The 16,775-nt window shown below is 45.8% G+C and overlaps 1 protein-coding gene across 1 annotated transcript in view; it reads left to right on the top strand.

The window, feature by feature from the left end:
* igsf3 (immunoglobulin superfamily, member 3) overlaps window positions 1–16,775 on the top strand; it is an 82,295-nt gene that overhangs the window by 59,615 nt on the left and 5,905 nt on the right. Inside the window, exon 7 of the mRNA XM_080412975.1 lies at window positions 14,539–14,949. Coding sequence (XP_080269101.1) covers window positions 14,539–14,949 — 411 coding nt within the window. The remainder of the gene's footprint in view (window positions 1–14,538; window positions 14,950–16,775) is intronic.

Raw genomic sequence — 16,775 nt, 5'->3', positions numbered from 1 at the left:
AAAGACTCAAACACACACACAAAACCTTATTAGTGGGTAAAGACGCATACACTTGCATGCGTGTGCGCGCACACACACACACACGCACACGCACACACAATAACACTAGCAGAGTTGATCTCAGGCTGATGGTTCAACATGGCAACCTATTCGTTATGTAGACAAAATAATGTGTGCTTCTGCAGACACTCCTTGAGGTGATAAAACCCCACAGTACAGCAGTGATAAAGACCCTGGAGAGGAAAACACTGTAGCACTTGTTAGGCCTCCCTCTCGTCCCACCTGGATGTGGTGTGTGGAAGAAATACTGTGATTTTTTTTTAAAGTAAACAAATATCAATACCGCGATATAAAAATACTCAGTTAAAAAGTAAAAGGCCTGTATTCAAATTGTACTTGAGTAAAATTACAAAAGTATTGGCATTAATACATAATATAAATGTGTGAAACTTAAAACAAAAAAAACGTTTAGAAGTATAAAATAGGGCTTAAGTGGCTAATGCATGTTTTTTAATAACAATAATAATACTAATCAAAATCTGTAAAGTAACTAGTAACTAAAGCTGTCCAATATTTGCCTTTGATAGTAGAAGTATAAAGTACTGAAAATTGGAAATACTCAAGTAAAGTAAAAGCATTTACAAATTGTACTGAAGTACACACAGTACTTGAGTAAATGTACTTACCACCACTGTTAATATTCCCAGGCAGTTAAAGCACTCTGGGCCCTACTTTAGCCAAGAGTGACTAAATCCACTATTTGGGGATTTAGCATTGCGCAAGGGGGCGTTCCCGTTCAAAAGTTGCTATCTTCTGGATACCAGCCTTATCCCTAAAACACCTGCGCTACCCGTTACATTATGCATACAGTGGGTGTGGTTTGGCCGTTACAATAATAAAACCAATCAACGTGCCAGATGCCATTGCCTTTAACACATTGAGTGCCAGGTACTATGCATCCAAATCGTCCTCAAGAGTGCCAGCGTTTTTACCGTGTCTCTGTGATCTTTAGACGGCTGTAGAAGCCACAACGGGGAACCCGGATGTAAACAAAAGATGTCCGGGGCGATGGGGTAGGGTCCCGTCTATCGACTGGAACAATAACATTTCTACCGCGATCCGCCATTTTAGAGCGATCGCCCATCGAAAATGGCTGGTTTTCGCCAAAATAAATAAATAATGGAGGTAGAACTGTTTTTCTCAAGATTCTACTTAATTGGGCGGACCGACGTCCGTTTTTTGGGGATGACGTCACATCCGTCCATATCCTAGGATCATTCCTAAGTTGCGTTAGAGCGCCCTCTTATGGAATTTTTATTTATTTTTTTGGTTGAAAAGCGAAAATAGGGCTCTCTGTGTCAGATAAGTGAAGTGTGTGGGTGGGTGATGTGAGCGGTAGGTTGCAGCAGCATGTTGTGGAGAAACAGAATCAGCCCGAACAGCACACTGTTGTCTATGGTTTGCCGTGTGTGAAGCTTTAGTACACATTCCAGGAAATGGAAAAAAATAATCTCATGAACCCTGATTCTTGGTTCTTAAGAACCAAGAATGGATCCAATGTAGTTATTATTTAATAACAAGTTCTTGTTAATACTTTGGCTACATCGGTTAAATATTTATAAAAACCCACAGACAGACTAAGCCACTTTAAACCTGGCGTCCCTATTTTGGGCATGTCGTGAAAATGGCACATATACAAGCTCAGCGCTGCAACTCCTTGTGGATCAGCTAGACTCACTGCTTTCGCAAAACACTGTCATACGACGAAGAAGGATATTAGTTTATGAAAAAAACATTAAAAGATTACAATATGGAGATGCAAGGTTTCTGCTCGACAGTGACGATATGCTGCATAGTCTTGACGAAGACGTGACCTGTATGTCTACCTGCAGGAGTAGTATAGTTGTGTGTTCATTGTGTGCGTTCATGCTATAGACCTCTGACAGGGCTTTGATGTGGATAAGTAACAAGCTAGAGCTGAGAGATCAGTTGAATGACTCTGTTGATCAATACAGGGCTGTCACAAGTGAGCCAGTGGAATTTAGTCACACATACAGCCTCCCTTTCCCACCTCCAAGCGGCCGCTATTGATCCAGACACATGAGCGCAAGGTGAGGTAAACAGACAAACGCGCGTGTCGTGCTCACACAGACACACACACATGAACGCTACAGAACAGGGACAGTCTTTTTGGTTGCTCGGCTAGCTGCGTAGCCTGTGCCGTGACCTTAAGCATTCAAACAAATCACCCAGCATACCCAGGCCCTTGAATGCTCATTTAGTTTCCTCAGTGTGGGCTTCACTTTGTTTACCCTTAGATAAGAAAGTCAGCGGCCAACACACAGAAACACGCACCCACACACGTGTACGTCGTGCACCGTTCTGCAGGCAGCATACATAAGGCGAGTCACGGCGGGTGAAGCAACACTGACGCCTCTCCAAACACTTTTATTGCAGCCAGTAACTCGCATGGCAAAGCGATCAGTTACCTCTGCAATGCAATCAGTAACCGTGGTGACGTGATCAGTTGCCGCGAGAAAGCCATCAGTAATGGTAACTACGCGATCATTCCGCGGCGCAAGTACACTATCTTGCAGGAGAATTTGATGAGCTGCAGGAGTGAGTAATCCCCTTCCAGTCCAATCCATTGGTTGCTGTAAGCTGACTGTCTCTGTTTTTCTCCGGCTCAGTGTTTTTCTCTCCCCGAGTCTCCAGTCCCAGAGTCACCCTTCATTTGAACCGCTGATTCATCTGTCAGAACGTAGGATGCCTCTCCGCCACTCTTCCCCGTCTTTGTTCCTCTCCCTCTCTATTTCTAAATGTTAGCTATTCTCGGCTAAACAAGCAAGACACATTTGCATTCCCATCTCCTCAGTAGGAGAAAGGTGAGCGCGGGTAATGAGGTGTGAACGAAACGCTGCATCTGACCAGATACATTATTGAGAGACTTTAAATCATGCTTCCGGAGGTGCCTGCTCATTATGTATGAGCCACCTCGCCAGCATTGTGTGTGTGTGTGTGTGTGTGTGTGTGTGTGTGTGTGTGTGTGTGTGTGTGTGTGTGTGTGTGTGTGTGTGTGTGTGTGTGTGTGTGTGTGTGTGTGTGTGTGTGTGTGTGTGTGTGTGTGTGTGTGCTTTGACTCGGTGTGTTTTGGAGCCTTGCATAAATGCTCCTGTGCCCCTGAATGCAATGAAAATACTATTTTACGACTAATACTAGCCAATCTACAAGCTCACAACGCGTCGCACTGCAATGCGTTGTGAGCTTGTAGATTGGCTATTTTAGTTGCACGACACCCACGCGCAGCTAAGTATAACTCAGGCTTATGGCTTGTAAAGTGCCTCTGAGAGCCTTCATGTACATACCGTACGTACACCATGTCGAGATCTAGCTCACCCCTGACATCCAGCGCTACAACCGCACAGCTGAGTGCACTCTGTTGCATGCTGGTGGTCCATTACAGTAGAGTATAGCACCATGCTGTCAGAAGAGAGATGCGTGCGTCGTAATATATGTAGGGTCAAATGCATAATCGCGTTCCACCCACGTTAGAACATGAGTCGAACTTCAAAGGAGGAGAGAGCTCCCTTCTTGAACCAAATGTCTGGGAAAACTGGATCAGCGGTGGCAAAATTAGGGTTTAGATAAAAGGCCAACCTAGATAGGAACAATCACCTGATCGGGGGTGCTGTTTTTTTTTTTGTATTACCAGCAGGGGCGTAGAAGTGCATAGATCGTAAGAATGGGATCCATCGAGTTGGAACGTTATTAAACTTATTGAAAATAAAATGTGCTGACAACATGAAGCTTGGTGTATGATACTGAGGGTAAATCAGTTCTGCCCAGTTGCATTTGTGAAATCACAGTATTAAAAATGTTTAAAAAAATAAGTCAATTGAGTTGCGGTGAAATTAGATATTTCATGATTCACTGAATTGCTTCCTAAACAAGCGTAATCAATGTGATGCCACTACCAGCATTGTCCCTGTAGCACAGCTCAGGCCCTAGTTCCTGTTCTAGTCTCCAATAGTGACACACTGCAGTCCCCTTGTCCCCAAGGCCACATTGGATGAGTTCACCAGTCTGCTGTACAGGGAGACACACACTGGTAGGTACACATGCAAATGCACGTAAATGAGCGTGCGCGCGCGCACACACACACACACACACACACACACGTCGTTATTTTCTTGTTCATCGAGTGCAGCCTTGTTTGGTAGTTTGGCTCAATTAGCCCCCACAGGCGCTCTGCAGGAAAGATCCAGTAAGCACACGCACAATTCCACGCACGCACACACACACACACACACACATTTATATGTGTCAGGGGATTGCCTCCGAGAGCAAAAGTGCAATTATCTCATGGTAGAACAGAGTTCCATATTAACGTTTACTGTTTGAGATAAACACGCAGGTGTGCACCCCACACACACGCACGCACACACACGTACTACACAACGCACGGCCGCACACAGAGTGGCAGGAATATTAGATCCCACCTGATTGTGTTCTCTTTGTCTCTTTCTGAAATGCAATAAAAACAAACACATGTTCAGAACTGCAAATCGCCAGGGAAACCTCAGTCTTCACCACAATCTAATATCAGCCGCTCATAACTCAAAAATACACACACACAGGCAATCTTCATCTCTCTGACTCACACAGACACACACCCCTGCACACATACACGCACACATGTATCAGTGAGTGCACACACACACACACACACACACACACACACACACACACACACACACACACACACACACACACACACACACACACACACACACACACACACACACACACACACACACACACACAAAACTAATTATGCCGATCTTCCCTAATGGAACTGGAGTTCAGATTAATGATGGTTTGGGGAATTCAATACATTTTCTCATCATCCGTGTGCACAGACACGCACTTTTGATTTGTGTGTGCGCATGCACGTGACTCGAGGAGCGGTATATTAAGAGTTGTCTGCGTTATTGGCTGAGCTGGAGCTGGGATGGAGATGATGGAAGGGACATGTCCTACTTCGAATCACGTCGTCCCCGACTCCCAACTCCACACCTACGCTCTGCTCACATGGCCCTGTCTTCTGTATCATATGATCAAAAAGAAAGAAACCACACCATGGACCACCAATCAAACCCACACCGGGGGCACACGCCTACACTCTCCAATCCATCCCTGGTGGCATTCTGAGTGGTTATGGAATATAGTGTCTTTACTGTCGAAAAACTCTCTCATTCTCTCTGTCACCCTCCCATCCCCCCCTCGTTGTGGATGCTGTGTTTGTGGGTAACTTCTAACTCAGGAGACGCCCCTATTCATCGTTCCTTCACTCTCCTGTTCATTTGCACTTAACGGATGCCTGCCTGGTGAAGGGCTACACAGTAAAATCCTCAATGTTTTTATGCACTCAGAGTTAAATGAACACTGGGAATTTGACAGAGTACCTCTTCTACGTTCTCTCTCTCTCCGTCTCCTCTGTCGCCCTCGGTCGACCTTGGTCGTCCTCTCTCTCTCTCTCTCTCTCTCTCTCTCTCTCTCTCTCTCTCGTACAGTTGGCATACCTGTTGGGTGTCTTCTCAGGTATTGGGGGCCTGTTGCAGGCACCAACAGATGGCTTCGCCCATGCATGTTCCTCTCATGCCAGTGCAGTGCACACACCCACCGACCCATTATTGATGGCGTTGGTGTCACAGCGGTGACGGGAGGTCCCTGCTTATCGGGGGCATGGACAGGAGCTGTCCGTCTTCATTAGGACCGAGTCAACCCCCTCATGTTCCCCTTCCTAAATCCCTCTCTGTCTTTGTCCATCTCCCTTCCTCTCTGTTTTTCTCTCCCCCTCTCTCTCTCTCTCTCCCACTGTCTTTCACAGTGTCTTTTTTCCCCCCCGTCACCCTCGCTCTCTTGTCTTTATTGCACGTTTCGCTCCACTCACGCCCACAGCCTCTCCTTCCTCACTTGCGATTTTTCAATATTTTATAATTCCCCGTTTCCCTCCTCCTCATAATTCCTTCCATTATGTTTACATTTCGTCTTCAAATAGCTTATTCTCCACTGTCAGTATTTCATGAATAATAAGGGCACGGCCGCAGTGCCTGTTTAGCGCACAATACCGGCTTCATCGGGGCCGTTATTGGTTGCGACCGCGCTGTAAATCTTTGCGGTGCCCTGTTTTTCAGCTGCACCGGGAACGCACACCACAGCTTCACCACAGGCAATGCACCGTGCACCGTCTGCTTCTATGTCTGCGCCATGCTGGGAAACACACACACACACACACACACACACACACACACACACACACACACACACACACACACACACACACACACACACACACACACACACACACACACACACACACAAAAGAACCCAGTTTGCATATTGCACACTCAAATCAAACACCTTTTTTTCTGGGTGTCACTACACACTCACATAGACATGGATGCACACGCACACACAACAGCTGATAAATGGCGATCCTTTGTCTGGGTCACTGGAATAGAAAATAATTTCATAAAAGCCTTCTGATTAATCACGGCTGATTCAGGCATTCAAGGTCAGGCTCTTCCCTACGTCTGAATACACACACACACACACACACACACACACACACACACACACACACACACACACACACACACACACACACACACACACACACACACACACTTTGCTTTATTTCTGAACATACACACTTCTTCTGCCGTCAGGGCCAATCCAATCTAGGCCTCATCTGCTGGTTCTGCCCAATCTGTAGACACAATGAGATTTCCCTCTGTTATGCCTCTCCATCTCTCTTAAGCACCTGTGCGCGCATCTGCGTACGTGTGCACGCTCGTGCATGTCTGCTGTAATTGAAGTCATAACTCAGAGCTATCTACAGTGCCGCTGCTCCCCATGTAAATCAGTGTCTAATAGAAGAAGCAGTGAAGACGCACAATACTGTAGCCCCCTACACACACACACACACACACACACACACACACACACACACACACACACACACACACACACACACACACACACACACACACACACACACACACACACACACACACACACATTTAGCATTCTGCAGCCTGCACTAGGCCCGCTAACAACTATACATCTGCTGTCCACTGTGGTTTAATGAGCATAATGTGTTTTATGTTTACTGGCAGACCCCTTCCTGAGCACACACACACACACACACACACACACATACACACACACACACACACACACACACACACACACACACACACACACACACACACACACACAAGCAAGCACATGGCTCAATTTTATATGCCTTTATTTCCCCCTCCCCTCCATGCTTCATGTGGGTCATTAATCTCTCAGAGTTCCCCTTCTCTGACCCCCCATCTTGTCCTCCTCCTCCTCCCTCCCCTGCACCCTGCTCCTTCATGCTTTTTCCCGTCAGGCCAAGCCTCGTCCGGCGATCTGTCTAGGGAGTTGGGCAGGAATGGAGAAAGTGCTCTGTGTGTGTGTGTGCGTGTGTGTGTGTGTGTGTGTGTGTGTGTCAGGCGATCTGTGCAGTGCGCAGATCCCCGTAATTAGCCCAATCTTAATGATATTGAAAAAAGGGAGGGTGGGGGAGCGGTAATCTCCTCTTTGACACAATGGGATCAGAGACACATCGGCGTCATTAGCGTAGAAATTAGGACCTCATTATGGCGTTGGAGCAGCGGCTCTTCAGCCAGGGTGAAACCCCCCCCCCCCATCCCCTCTTTACAGACGGGACATCGCCACCCCCTCCCTCCCCTCCCCTGGGACGGGGAAGAGAGGGGGGCGAGAGAGTCAGGGAGTGGCAGCCCTCAACCAAAGTGAGCCGTTCAGAGGGGGGATCAGGGCGTGTCTTGAGTCCTCAGCCCTGACATGCTCGGGGTCCCGGCTGTGGATTAGTCCAGGGCTGGGCTAATGCTAATGCTAAAGGAGGAGAAGGCAGCCTTTTAACCCATTCAATCCGGGAACGCATCTCTGTAATTTTAGATTTCTTTGAATATATATATATTTTTTTGTCAAACATTTGTCAAATATTTTGTTCCAGGGACCCCCAGAAGCAAATATTTGAGTTACAAATGTTTGCTTTAAAAACACATTTAATTTTATTTTTTTTCAAAAATGGCAAATCTACAAGCTCATAGCGTGGCACCGAGTGCGGCGCTATGAGCTTGTATACCTGCTATTTTTGAATAGCCAAAGAAATCTAAAGTGACACAGATGCGTTCCCGGATTGAACGGTTTAAGACCACATAAGCCCTCTGGAGTGGAGCTGGAGAGGCTCCCTGCTGTTTCTCAAATCCTCCCAGAAAGACACTCACTTTCTGTCTTCTGTATGTCTCTCATCTCTGTGTCTTTCTTCTGAGTTCTCTCTTTTTCCCTCCCTCTCTTCCTCCCCAATTCTCTGTCTCTCTCTCTTTCTTCACCCCCCCCCCCCCATATCTGTCAAAGTTTTTCGAGCACACTCTGCCATTTCTTCATCTAAGCTCTGGCATTAGATCTTTTGGCCCAATGGAGAGGTTGTCACCCCCGTTGGTCATTAAACACATATTAGGCTATATATAAAAAGAACAAAATAGTTTAACCAGAGACCCACCGCTGTGACCTCTGGGGTGAGTTCTTCATTTAAGACTCATGAATATTCATGATCCCCTCTGGGTGAGGTCACTGAATATTCATGTTTCGGTGGCGGGGTGATTAGACGGGTCGTGATTGGCACAGGTTTAGATCCCGGTATCACAGCGGAGAGGAAAGTTGAGAGACACAGAGAGAAACAACAGAAGGGTGAAACGTGTGATTAGGTAGGAACAAAGAGATGGGCTGTGATGAATTGAGAAAGACATCTCCCACACAGTGGCGGATCGGAGCTGTTAACCTTGCCGCTAAACGCCTGTCTCTTGGATTTTAAAGGCTTCACCCAGAGCAGTAGTACATAACAAGACACGGCAAACGAGAAAGAATTTTCTCTCCAGCCGGCGAATAAAGACTTAACGGTGTTTGTTATACACTCTGTGTGTAACAATCTATTGTACTTTATTTGTTCTTGGCACACCTCAACACTTGACCAGTCTGTTTTAGTTGTTTTTTTTGCCTCCTTTGAAGTTATCCTGAACTTGAGCTCTGTGGTGTCTGCGTGCGTGTATACAGGTGCAGCATCGTAATTTATGCTCCGTCATACAGCGGTTTAGCCGAAAATAGCAGCTCTACAAGCTCACAAACTTGAGCTTGTACTGTAGACCAGCTGTTTTTCGCTGCACAACACTGTCGCGTGACAAAATATAATGCAGCTTATTTTCTTCCCCCGTGGACCATAACATATCTCACAAAGACATTTTCATCTGCTGCCGCTCTTGGCTTCTAAAAAAGAGGGGAGAAAAAAAGAAGAAGAGGCATGTGCTTCGTGGCGTAGCTACAAGGAAGGTGGACACAGATTGCTTGCTTTTTTTCCTTCTCACCAGAATCGGGATTCTGTTTGTGGGCCATTGTGTGCCTCGCGTCACAATAAATAAAGCGAATGAAAGCAGCGTTATCTCTAGTCTGCAGTGCGTGTAGCAATTAACAGAGACAAATTGGCCACGCGTGGGAAGGGGGTGAGACAAGGGGTTCAATGAGCTACTTAGTGAACGTACGGTACTGGGTGCTATAATGATGCCACGTGCTCAGCAAACACACATACAAGAGTACACACACAAACAACATCCACATATACCTCCAGCAGAGCCGAGATAACTCGATCGTTTTATCTACAGCTGTCAAAGTCACTTTTCAAACATTTATTGATCTGTCGTGGAGAAACTTAGCGCTCTCTCTCACAGAACTGGGATCTGAATATTAATTAACCCTTCGTTTAATCATGCCTGGTGGTGGGAAGGCAGGACTCTAGCTGCGTTTAATTGGGTCTGCGCCTCATGACTGGAAGACACAGTAGGGCTCTCTCAGGTATTCTAGCCACACCCCCGTTGTCCATGGAGACAAGGTTGCCCTGGCAACCACAGAGATAGGTGGAGTTTGCGAGAGACCGTTATCACACCATTTGTGTCCAAGATTAACTTCAAACTCACCATCTTCTCGCTCTCTAGCCCTCATTACAGAGGAGATATCTTCACATCACGTGAGGCAGGTTTAGAGCAAAACTACCTGATCGGCAGAAAGTTCCGACTTGTCTTACAGTGGAGAAAATAAACTGAGCAAGGAAAGATAAGGATCAGCTAGGAGCCTGTTGCCTTTAAGAAATAGTGCATGCACTTTCATAGACACACGCATAACATAGCACGTAAGCGCCAGGGGTTAGCTTTGACTGGCACATTCAGTAATGCAGAAATGAGATGACAAGTGTTTCCAATCACGGATTGTCTCACTTTGGGGATGCACCCCTGAGACTCATTAAAGAAGCACACTAGAGCTGAACACGCGAACACACTTAACATAGATATTGACAGCCTCACTAACACACATACATATATATATAAATATATATATATATATATATGGAAACAGCTCTTGCTGCGGAGGGACTGTACATACATGATGAATGGCCTTGTTACAGATGTATGATTGAACAGGCCCCTAAATATGCATGCACTCGGTCTATTCCCAAACCATAGTGAATCTGTCCTCATCAGCATCACACAAAAGTGCACACACACACATACATATCCAGCTCATACACATACATTATACAGAATTTTTAAATGTATTCTACAGACACATCCTTACGAGATGCATCACTATGCTATGGTAAGTACTATAGCGGTTTTAGAAAGGATTTCTCAGCGGGAAGAGACACGTCTCATCAGATGTGAATTCAGTGTTCTCTAACGGAGTTCAATTGGGGACGGAGTTGGGGAATATTTTTTTTGTGTTACAAATGTTTATTTGTTTCTCTCTCTTCCTTTCTGTCTTTCTTCCTACCATCTTTTTTTTTGGACCAGGACAGGGTTTATCTGTATGTACAGTACATACTGTGTGGGAATGTATGTTCCCTCAAAAGTAGACCTATCACAGCTCACACCGCCCGCTGGTTCTGGTTGGTGACATCACAAAGCAGAACCACCTCCAGCCATACACTAAACGCAGCCAGAAGAACCAGGAACTACCTGGTGAAGTGAAACTCGAAAGAGTATGAAAGTTGGATAGTAGTTGATCATCTATAATGCAAAAAAAAATAAAAAATCTGTGAATCTCTAAACTACACCAACATTATTGTTGTGTCACATTTGTACTTATATACTGTAGATGAAATATTCATAAAGATTCCATTTGGCCAAAGGAGACGTAGTCCGTCACCACACTAGTCAACATGTCCACAAGCAGCCAGTTTGTCAGTTGGGGACGAGCACGATCTGATATTGCCATGTACTGTTCACCCAAAACCCACAATGTTCCTTAATGTTGGATCCGGTTCCTCCTATTCCTCCGGTTCCGGATCCCAACCCTACTTGCAATGCAATGTGGGAGTGAGGTCTATCCGACACCTGGATCAATGTCCAAAAGCTCCCCCCTATCCAGCATCAGGGTCCGGAGCTCTATTTAACCAAAAGAAATTGAACCAAGAACTCAAGCGGTTGACATTACAACTTGGCCCATCAAATTCAGATCCATCCTCCTATAATTTCACAAACCTCTGTAGTGGTGTAGTGCGTGGTGAGGCCAAAATTGGTTCTGCCCGGTTCTCCTCAGTGGCTGGAGCAATTGATCTGAAATCTCAGCTGTTTATTTGCTTTTTTATGTAGTCGCCATGGTTACGGGTTGCCAGATCATGTGCGCATATCCCCCCACGGATGCGTCGACCGGGTATGGACTAGTTCTATATAAAGTAAACCAGCTGTAACTGAAGCTAAAGCTAGCTGCACAGCTGATTGGTTGATTTTAACGAGTCCTGAATAAACAAATGACTGTGTTGATCCGTGGATATACACAATGATTTCTTTGTTCCTGCAGAAAGCAACACTTACATGGCAATATCATCATATTGTGCGCGGTGCACAGTGCCATTCAGATTGCTCCCGCATAGTGTGACATTCATCACTAAACCGCTTTGGGATTCATGTGGCTTCGTTTGACAAACTGCACACATTGTAACTTAAAATCAATAGCAAGAGATTGTGTAGGTAGGCCATGCTGTTATTATTGCTGTTATTATACTCTGTATATTTGTTTATTTATTTAGCTATTCTGCTCATGGCTCTCTCGCCATCCTTCAGTCTACCTCTCCTGTGTGCAGAGTGCTTAGTTATAATAACTTGTAAAAGCTTATGATGCAACCTAATTAGCTTGAATAATTAGCCTAGTTAGGCTTTAAAAAAGGCATTTCTGTAAACACTGATGTGAGGCAACAAGCATTCAGCCCCCCAATTTCTCTCCTTGCTGTGAATTCAAACTTCAAATGGGGAAGCGCAGAGAAGTCCTTTGTTCTGTGCCAATCCAATCCAGCATGGTTCCACTTCAGGAGATTGGGAGGTAATTCTCCTACCAAAAAAAAAAAAAAAAAACGATTGCCAGGATTCCGGTGGGCTCTGCAGTAATTCCGGAAGGGGTGATTGTCAAGCTTCTGAGCATGTCTCTGGTGGGTAGCGAGGCAATGATGCAGCCTAATGTGGAATGCTCACTTGAGATGCCATTGCACACCAAGGGGGTCCAGCAATGCCTCGTAGCTCCAAAAAAAGCATCTTAGAATGTGACCAAATGTTAGGTTCATAGCGCAAATGTGCACCAAGGTAAGGCATAATCGCATCCAGGCATATTCGCCAATCTGTGGGAAAGGGTGACGTTTCCAGGCAGATGGCTGTGACTCCAGGCAGTCAGTCAGTCTGTCATGTCGGGGCTTAATACGAGCCAGGGAGGGGACCGGTGAAGAGGGTTGGAAGAAGCGGGAGAATGGAAGAGGAGGAGGGGATGGTGAGGCCTCAACATTTGCTAAGTCTGGTAAAGTAGCAGAGCTGTCCCATTTCAAGTCAAATTAGTATTCAGTCGCAGTTACAGTTACAGAAAAAAGGAACTTTCACAGTGAAGCGTTCTGCTGCTAATGTTTTGATCATTTCAGGGTGTGAGTTGGATTCCACTGTTTTGCGTGTTCTGTTTAATTTTTTGTACTTTGCACTATATCTCTCACTGGGGATTGTTGGTTTTAGTGCGTAATGTGTGTTCCACGTTACATGTGGTCCAGTTCTCCCTGTATGAGTGCATGTGCAGTCTACTAGCAGTGCAGGGTTGTTTGCTGTATTCGTTTTTTTCGGTGTGTGTGCATACATGCTTTGTGCCCACTTTAATCCCCCTCGGGGGGTGTGTAACAAGCGCTGGTCTGTGGCGGTGTTCACACCTGATGTACCTGCAGCTAATCCTATCTCACACCTGATGTAACTGTAACCAATCCAGTCATGCCGCCCCGGGCACGCTCAGCTCCTCCCCGACAACTCAATCTCGCCTCTCTATCTCTCCACCCCCCACTCCATTTGCTTCGCTTTCCTAAACTTTTTCCCTTTCTCCAGCCTCTCTTTCACTTCCAGCACTGGCAAGTCCCCCCCCTGCTGTGCTTTTTTATCTACCGAATGTATCATTCCTGCTGTGTATCGGTTCCTGTCGGGCAGAAGGCTTTTGTCTCCATATTTAATATTTGTAAGTTTTGTTTTTCATAAACTAATGTTCTATTTCATACTTATTTGTATGACAATGTCATGCAAAAATAGCAGGTCTATAAGCTCTATACAATTTGAAAAACTGAACATTCTATTTTAAAATTGGCTAATGGGAGGGCGGGGCAGCGGCCAACGTCATCGCGCTTCATGTCACTATGACTCTAACCTCAATGTGTTGTCATGGTATCAGGTGCAAACAAATCGGTCAGCTCCATATGGGCACAAAAGGGGGCATGCCCAAATATGGGCTTAAACTGATGACATCAGTATGGGCATAAAAGGGACAAGGAATGACAGATACTGAGATCTCCATATATGGGTATATTGGTTGGATCGGCGGTGCGACATAAGTGTAAGGGCCGCGGCCCGAATCTCTAGTGCCTAAAATAGGGACACCATGCTGAAAGTGGTTATGTCTGACTATAAATATTTAACCAATGAAAAGTATTAACAAGACCTTGTGACTAACTATATTGGATCCATTGGAACACAGATTCTGTTCGTCCATTTCCTGAAAAGTAACAGTTTATTTTTCGGTGGGTCATCCTCCATTCATCCTTGTCTACCTATCATCTCCCTTCTTTTTTTTTACTGTTCGACCAACGCCCTCTGATCCCTTTATCATTGCTTTTTCTCTATTGCCCTACATATATCTCTGTCCCTTTTTCTTTCTGCTTCTCTTTCCTGATCTTGCTGTCACCTGCAGTGCCCTCCCTCGCGCCCGGTCTCTCTCCTGCCCCACTGCCACAAGAAATAAGCTCAGCTACAGGTCATCTGTCACGGAACAGAAATTGCGTTGTGTACCTGTCACCGGCACTTCACATTCTCCCGTACCCACAGGAATGACTGTTTGTTCTCTCTCCATCTTTCTGTCCTGCAGTGAGCAAACTCAGAGTGCAGAAGACCAACCAGTCGCACGTGTACCTGGAGGACAGCCGCGTCCGGATCAACTGCTCCGTGACGGCACAGACCAGCCCGGACACCCAGCACGCCGTGATGTGGTACGTGCGGCGCGCCGCGGGCGCCGAGGCGGACGAGCTGCTGCTGAGGATCGAGCGCTCGGGGGCCTTTGAGTACGGGGCGTACGCCGACGAGGAGAGGCTGCGGAGACGGGTGCAGGCCGAGAGACTGTCGCCCCGCCTGTACGCTCTGACGCTCAACAGGGCGGAGGCCAGTGACTCGGGCACCTATTACTGCCTGGTGGAGGAGTGGCTGAGCGACCCGGACGGAGCGTGGTACAGGCTGTCCCGTGACTCCTCGGGTTTCACACAGGTGCTGGTCAGGCAACCAGGTGAGCAAAGGAGGCAGACCCTTATGGGTCTATTTTGACACTTTCTGAGTAAAATTAACACTCCAGAATTTCTTTAATCCACCCCTCTCTCTTTCCTTACACTAAATTTCCCCTCCTTCCCCTTCCTTTTTCATTTTATTCTCTGTGCACACCCGTTTCGCTCTGATGACTTCATCACTGTCCACCTGCCCTAGGCAGGGAGGGGTTCAGGTGGTGGAGCAGCACAGGGTGCTGTCCCCATGCCAGCTGGCGTTCAGGGTGCCAGAGGGCAGGGACAGGGAAACACATCCCTCTGGCGTAGCTCTGACACCTTAAAAAGCAGGCTGACCACACACTCTGACACCCCAGGTTCCTGCTAAAGTTACCGTCCTACAGTACACATGTCCATATTTTTGCACTTGAACTCTGATACCGTTAACTCCAGTAACTCAATATCCAAAACCTCATGCTTGCATACACAAATGGCCTGCTTCACACCAGCAGCCACCACTTAGATGAAGGTGACTTATTATTTGTTTTCACTTTTTTTCCCCACTGCCCTTGCAATGCTGGGAGCAATCTGTTGTTGTGCCAGGGGTCCTGTGGGCTGTTTAGAATGCAGGGCAAAAACCCATGGGAACAATTGGGCATCTGTCCAATTGTAACCTGAAGGTCAGACAGATTGGCCATGACTCAGAGCTGGCAGGGCACAGAGTGCACTCTCCCTCTCTCTTTTTCTTTTCTTGGAGGGCAAAGTGGACATGGACCCAGAGCCAGACTGATATATCGGTTCGGCACACAGTATCGACCATTATTTGACTCTTTTGACAATATCGGAAATGATGCAGCCAATGTGTTGTTACCACTTTCAATGTGGTTTCCCTATTTTGGGCATGTCATTATAGGTAAACATCTTCAAAAGTAAAAAATAATAATACAAAAAGTGTAAATCTACAGTACATTTACATTTTATGTTAAACGGTTACATTAAATAAAGTTCACTTTATGTGTATTTTATATTTACTTGTTTGCTTGCAAGAAATGTTCTGAAATAGAAACTTGAATCAAATAAACAATATTTTGATTAGAAAATGTAGTGATGTAGGACGAATAATCTGACCCAAAACTCGGACGGGCTCTATACGGATCCCGCTAATACAGAAGCACAGATTTATAATAATATTTTTTATTTAATAATTATTTTATAATAACAATAATAATTATTTTTAGAGCGCTTATTGACACAAAGTTACAAAGTGTTTTACAGTTGCTATGTGATTCAGATATGGTTGCACAGTATGCATACTGTATATGTACAGTATGTATGTGTGCTTCATGTGCAGACTTTTCTTTACATGAGAGAGTACATGTGTGCTGGCAGGCAGTGACTCCCTTTCATGTTTCCCTCACATCTCACCTCTGTTTCAGAGCAGGAACAAATGCCTAGGGGGATTGTGTTGTTATCAAACACCGTATCAGGCACCTATATATATTTATAACCATATGAATATATGTTTTTTTTTAATCAATATATAAACGTGCTGCAAACTCCAGACACGGATTTCTGATTTCCTCGCGGACATGGGAGTTGGCTGGTTACTGTTTAGGGGGGCTTGCATGGTGGGGTTCTCATTAAGCTGCTAAAGGAAGTGATCCTGAAGTGTGTCTCGTCGAGAGGAAAGATGAGAGGTGAGGTGTGCCAGCACTCGCCGTCTGGCTACGGAGATCATCTCCTTTCCACTCTGTCTTTTTTTCCCTTAACAAGTAGAGAATATACTTCCAATCTGGGTGTCAAGGGGAGTGTGAACGAGCCAAGTCTTTACTACTCATGTTTATGTATTGTTGTT

This window comes from Gymnoscopelus braueri, assembly GCF_963280865.1.
Source record: "Gymnoscopelus braueri genome assembly, chromosome: 18".
In the NCBI taxonomy this organism is placed as follows: Eukaryota; Metazoa; Chordata; class Actinopteri; order Myctophiformes; family Myctophidae; genus Gymnoscopelus; species Gymnoscopelus braueri.
Note: the sequence above shows the minus strand (reverse complement) of the source record. Positions and strands in the feature narration are given on the sequence as shown.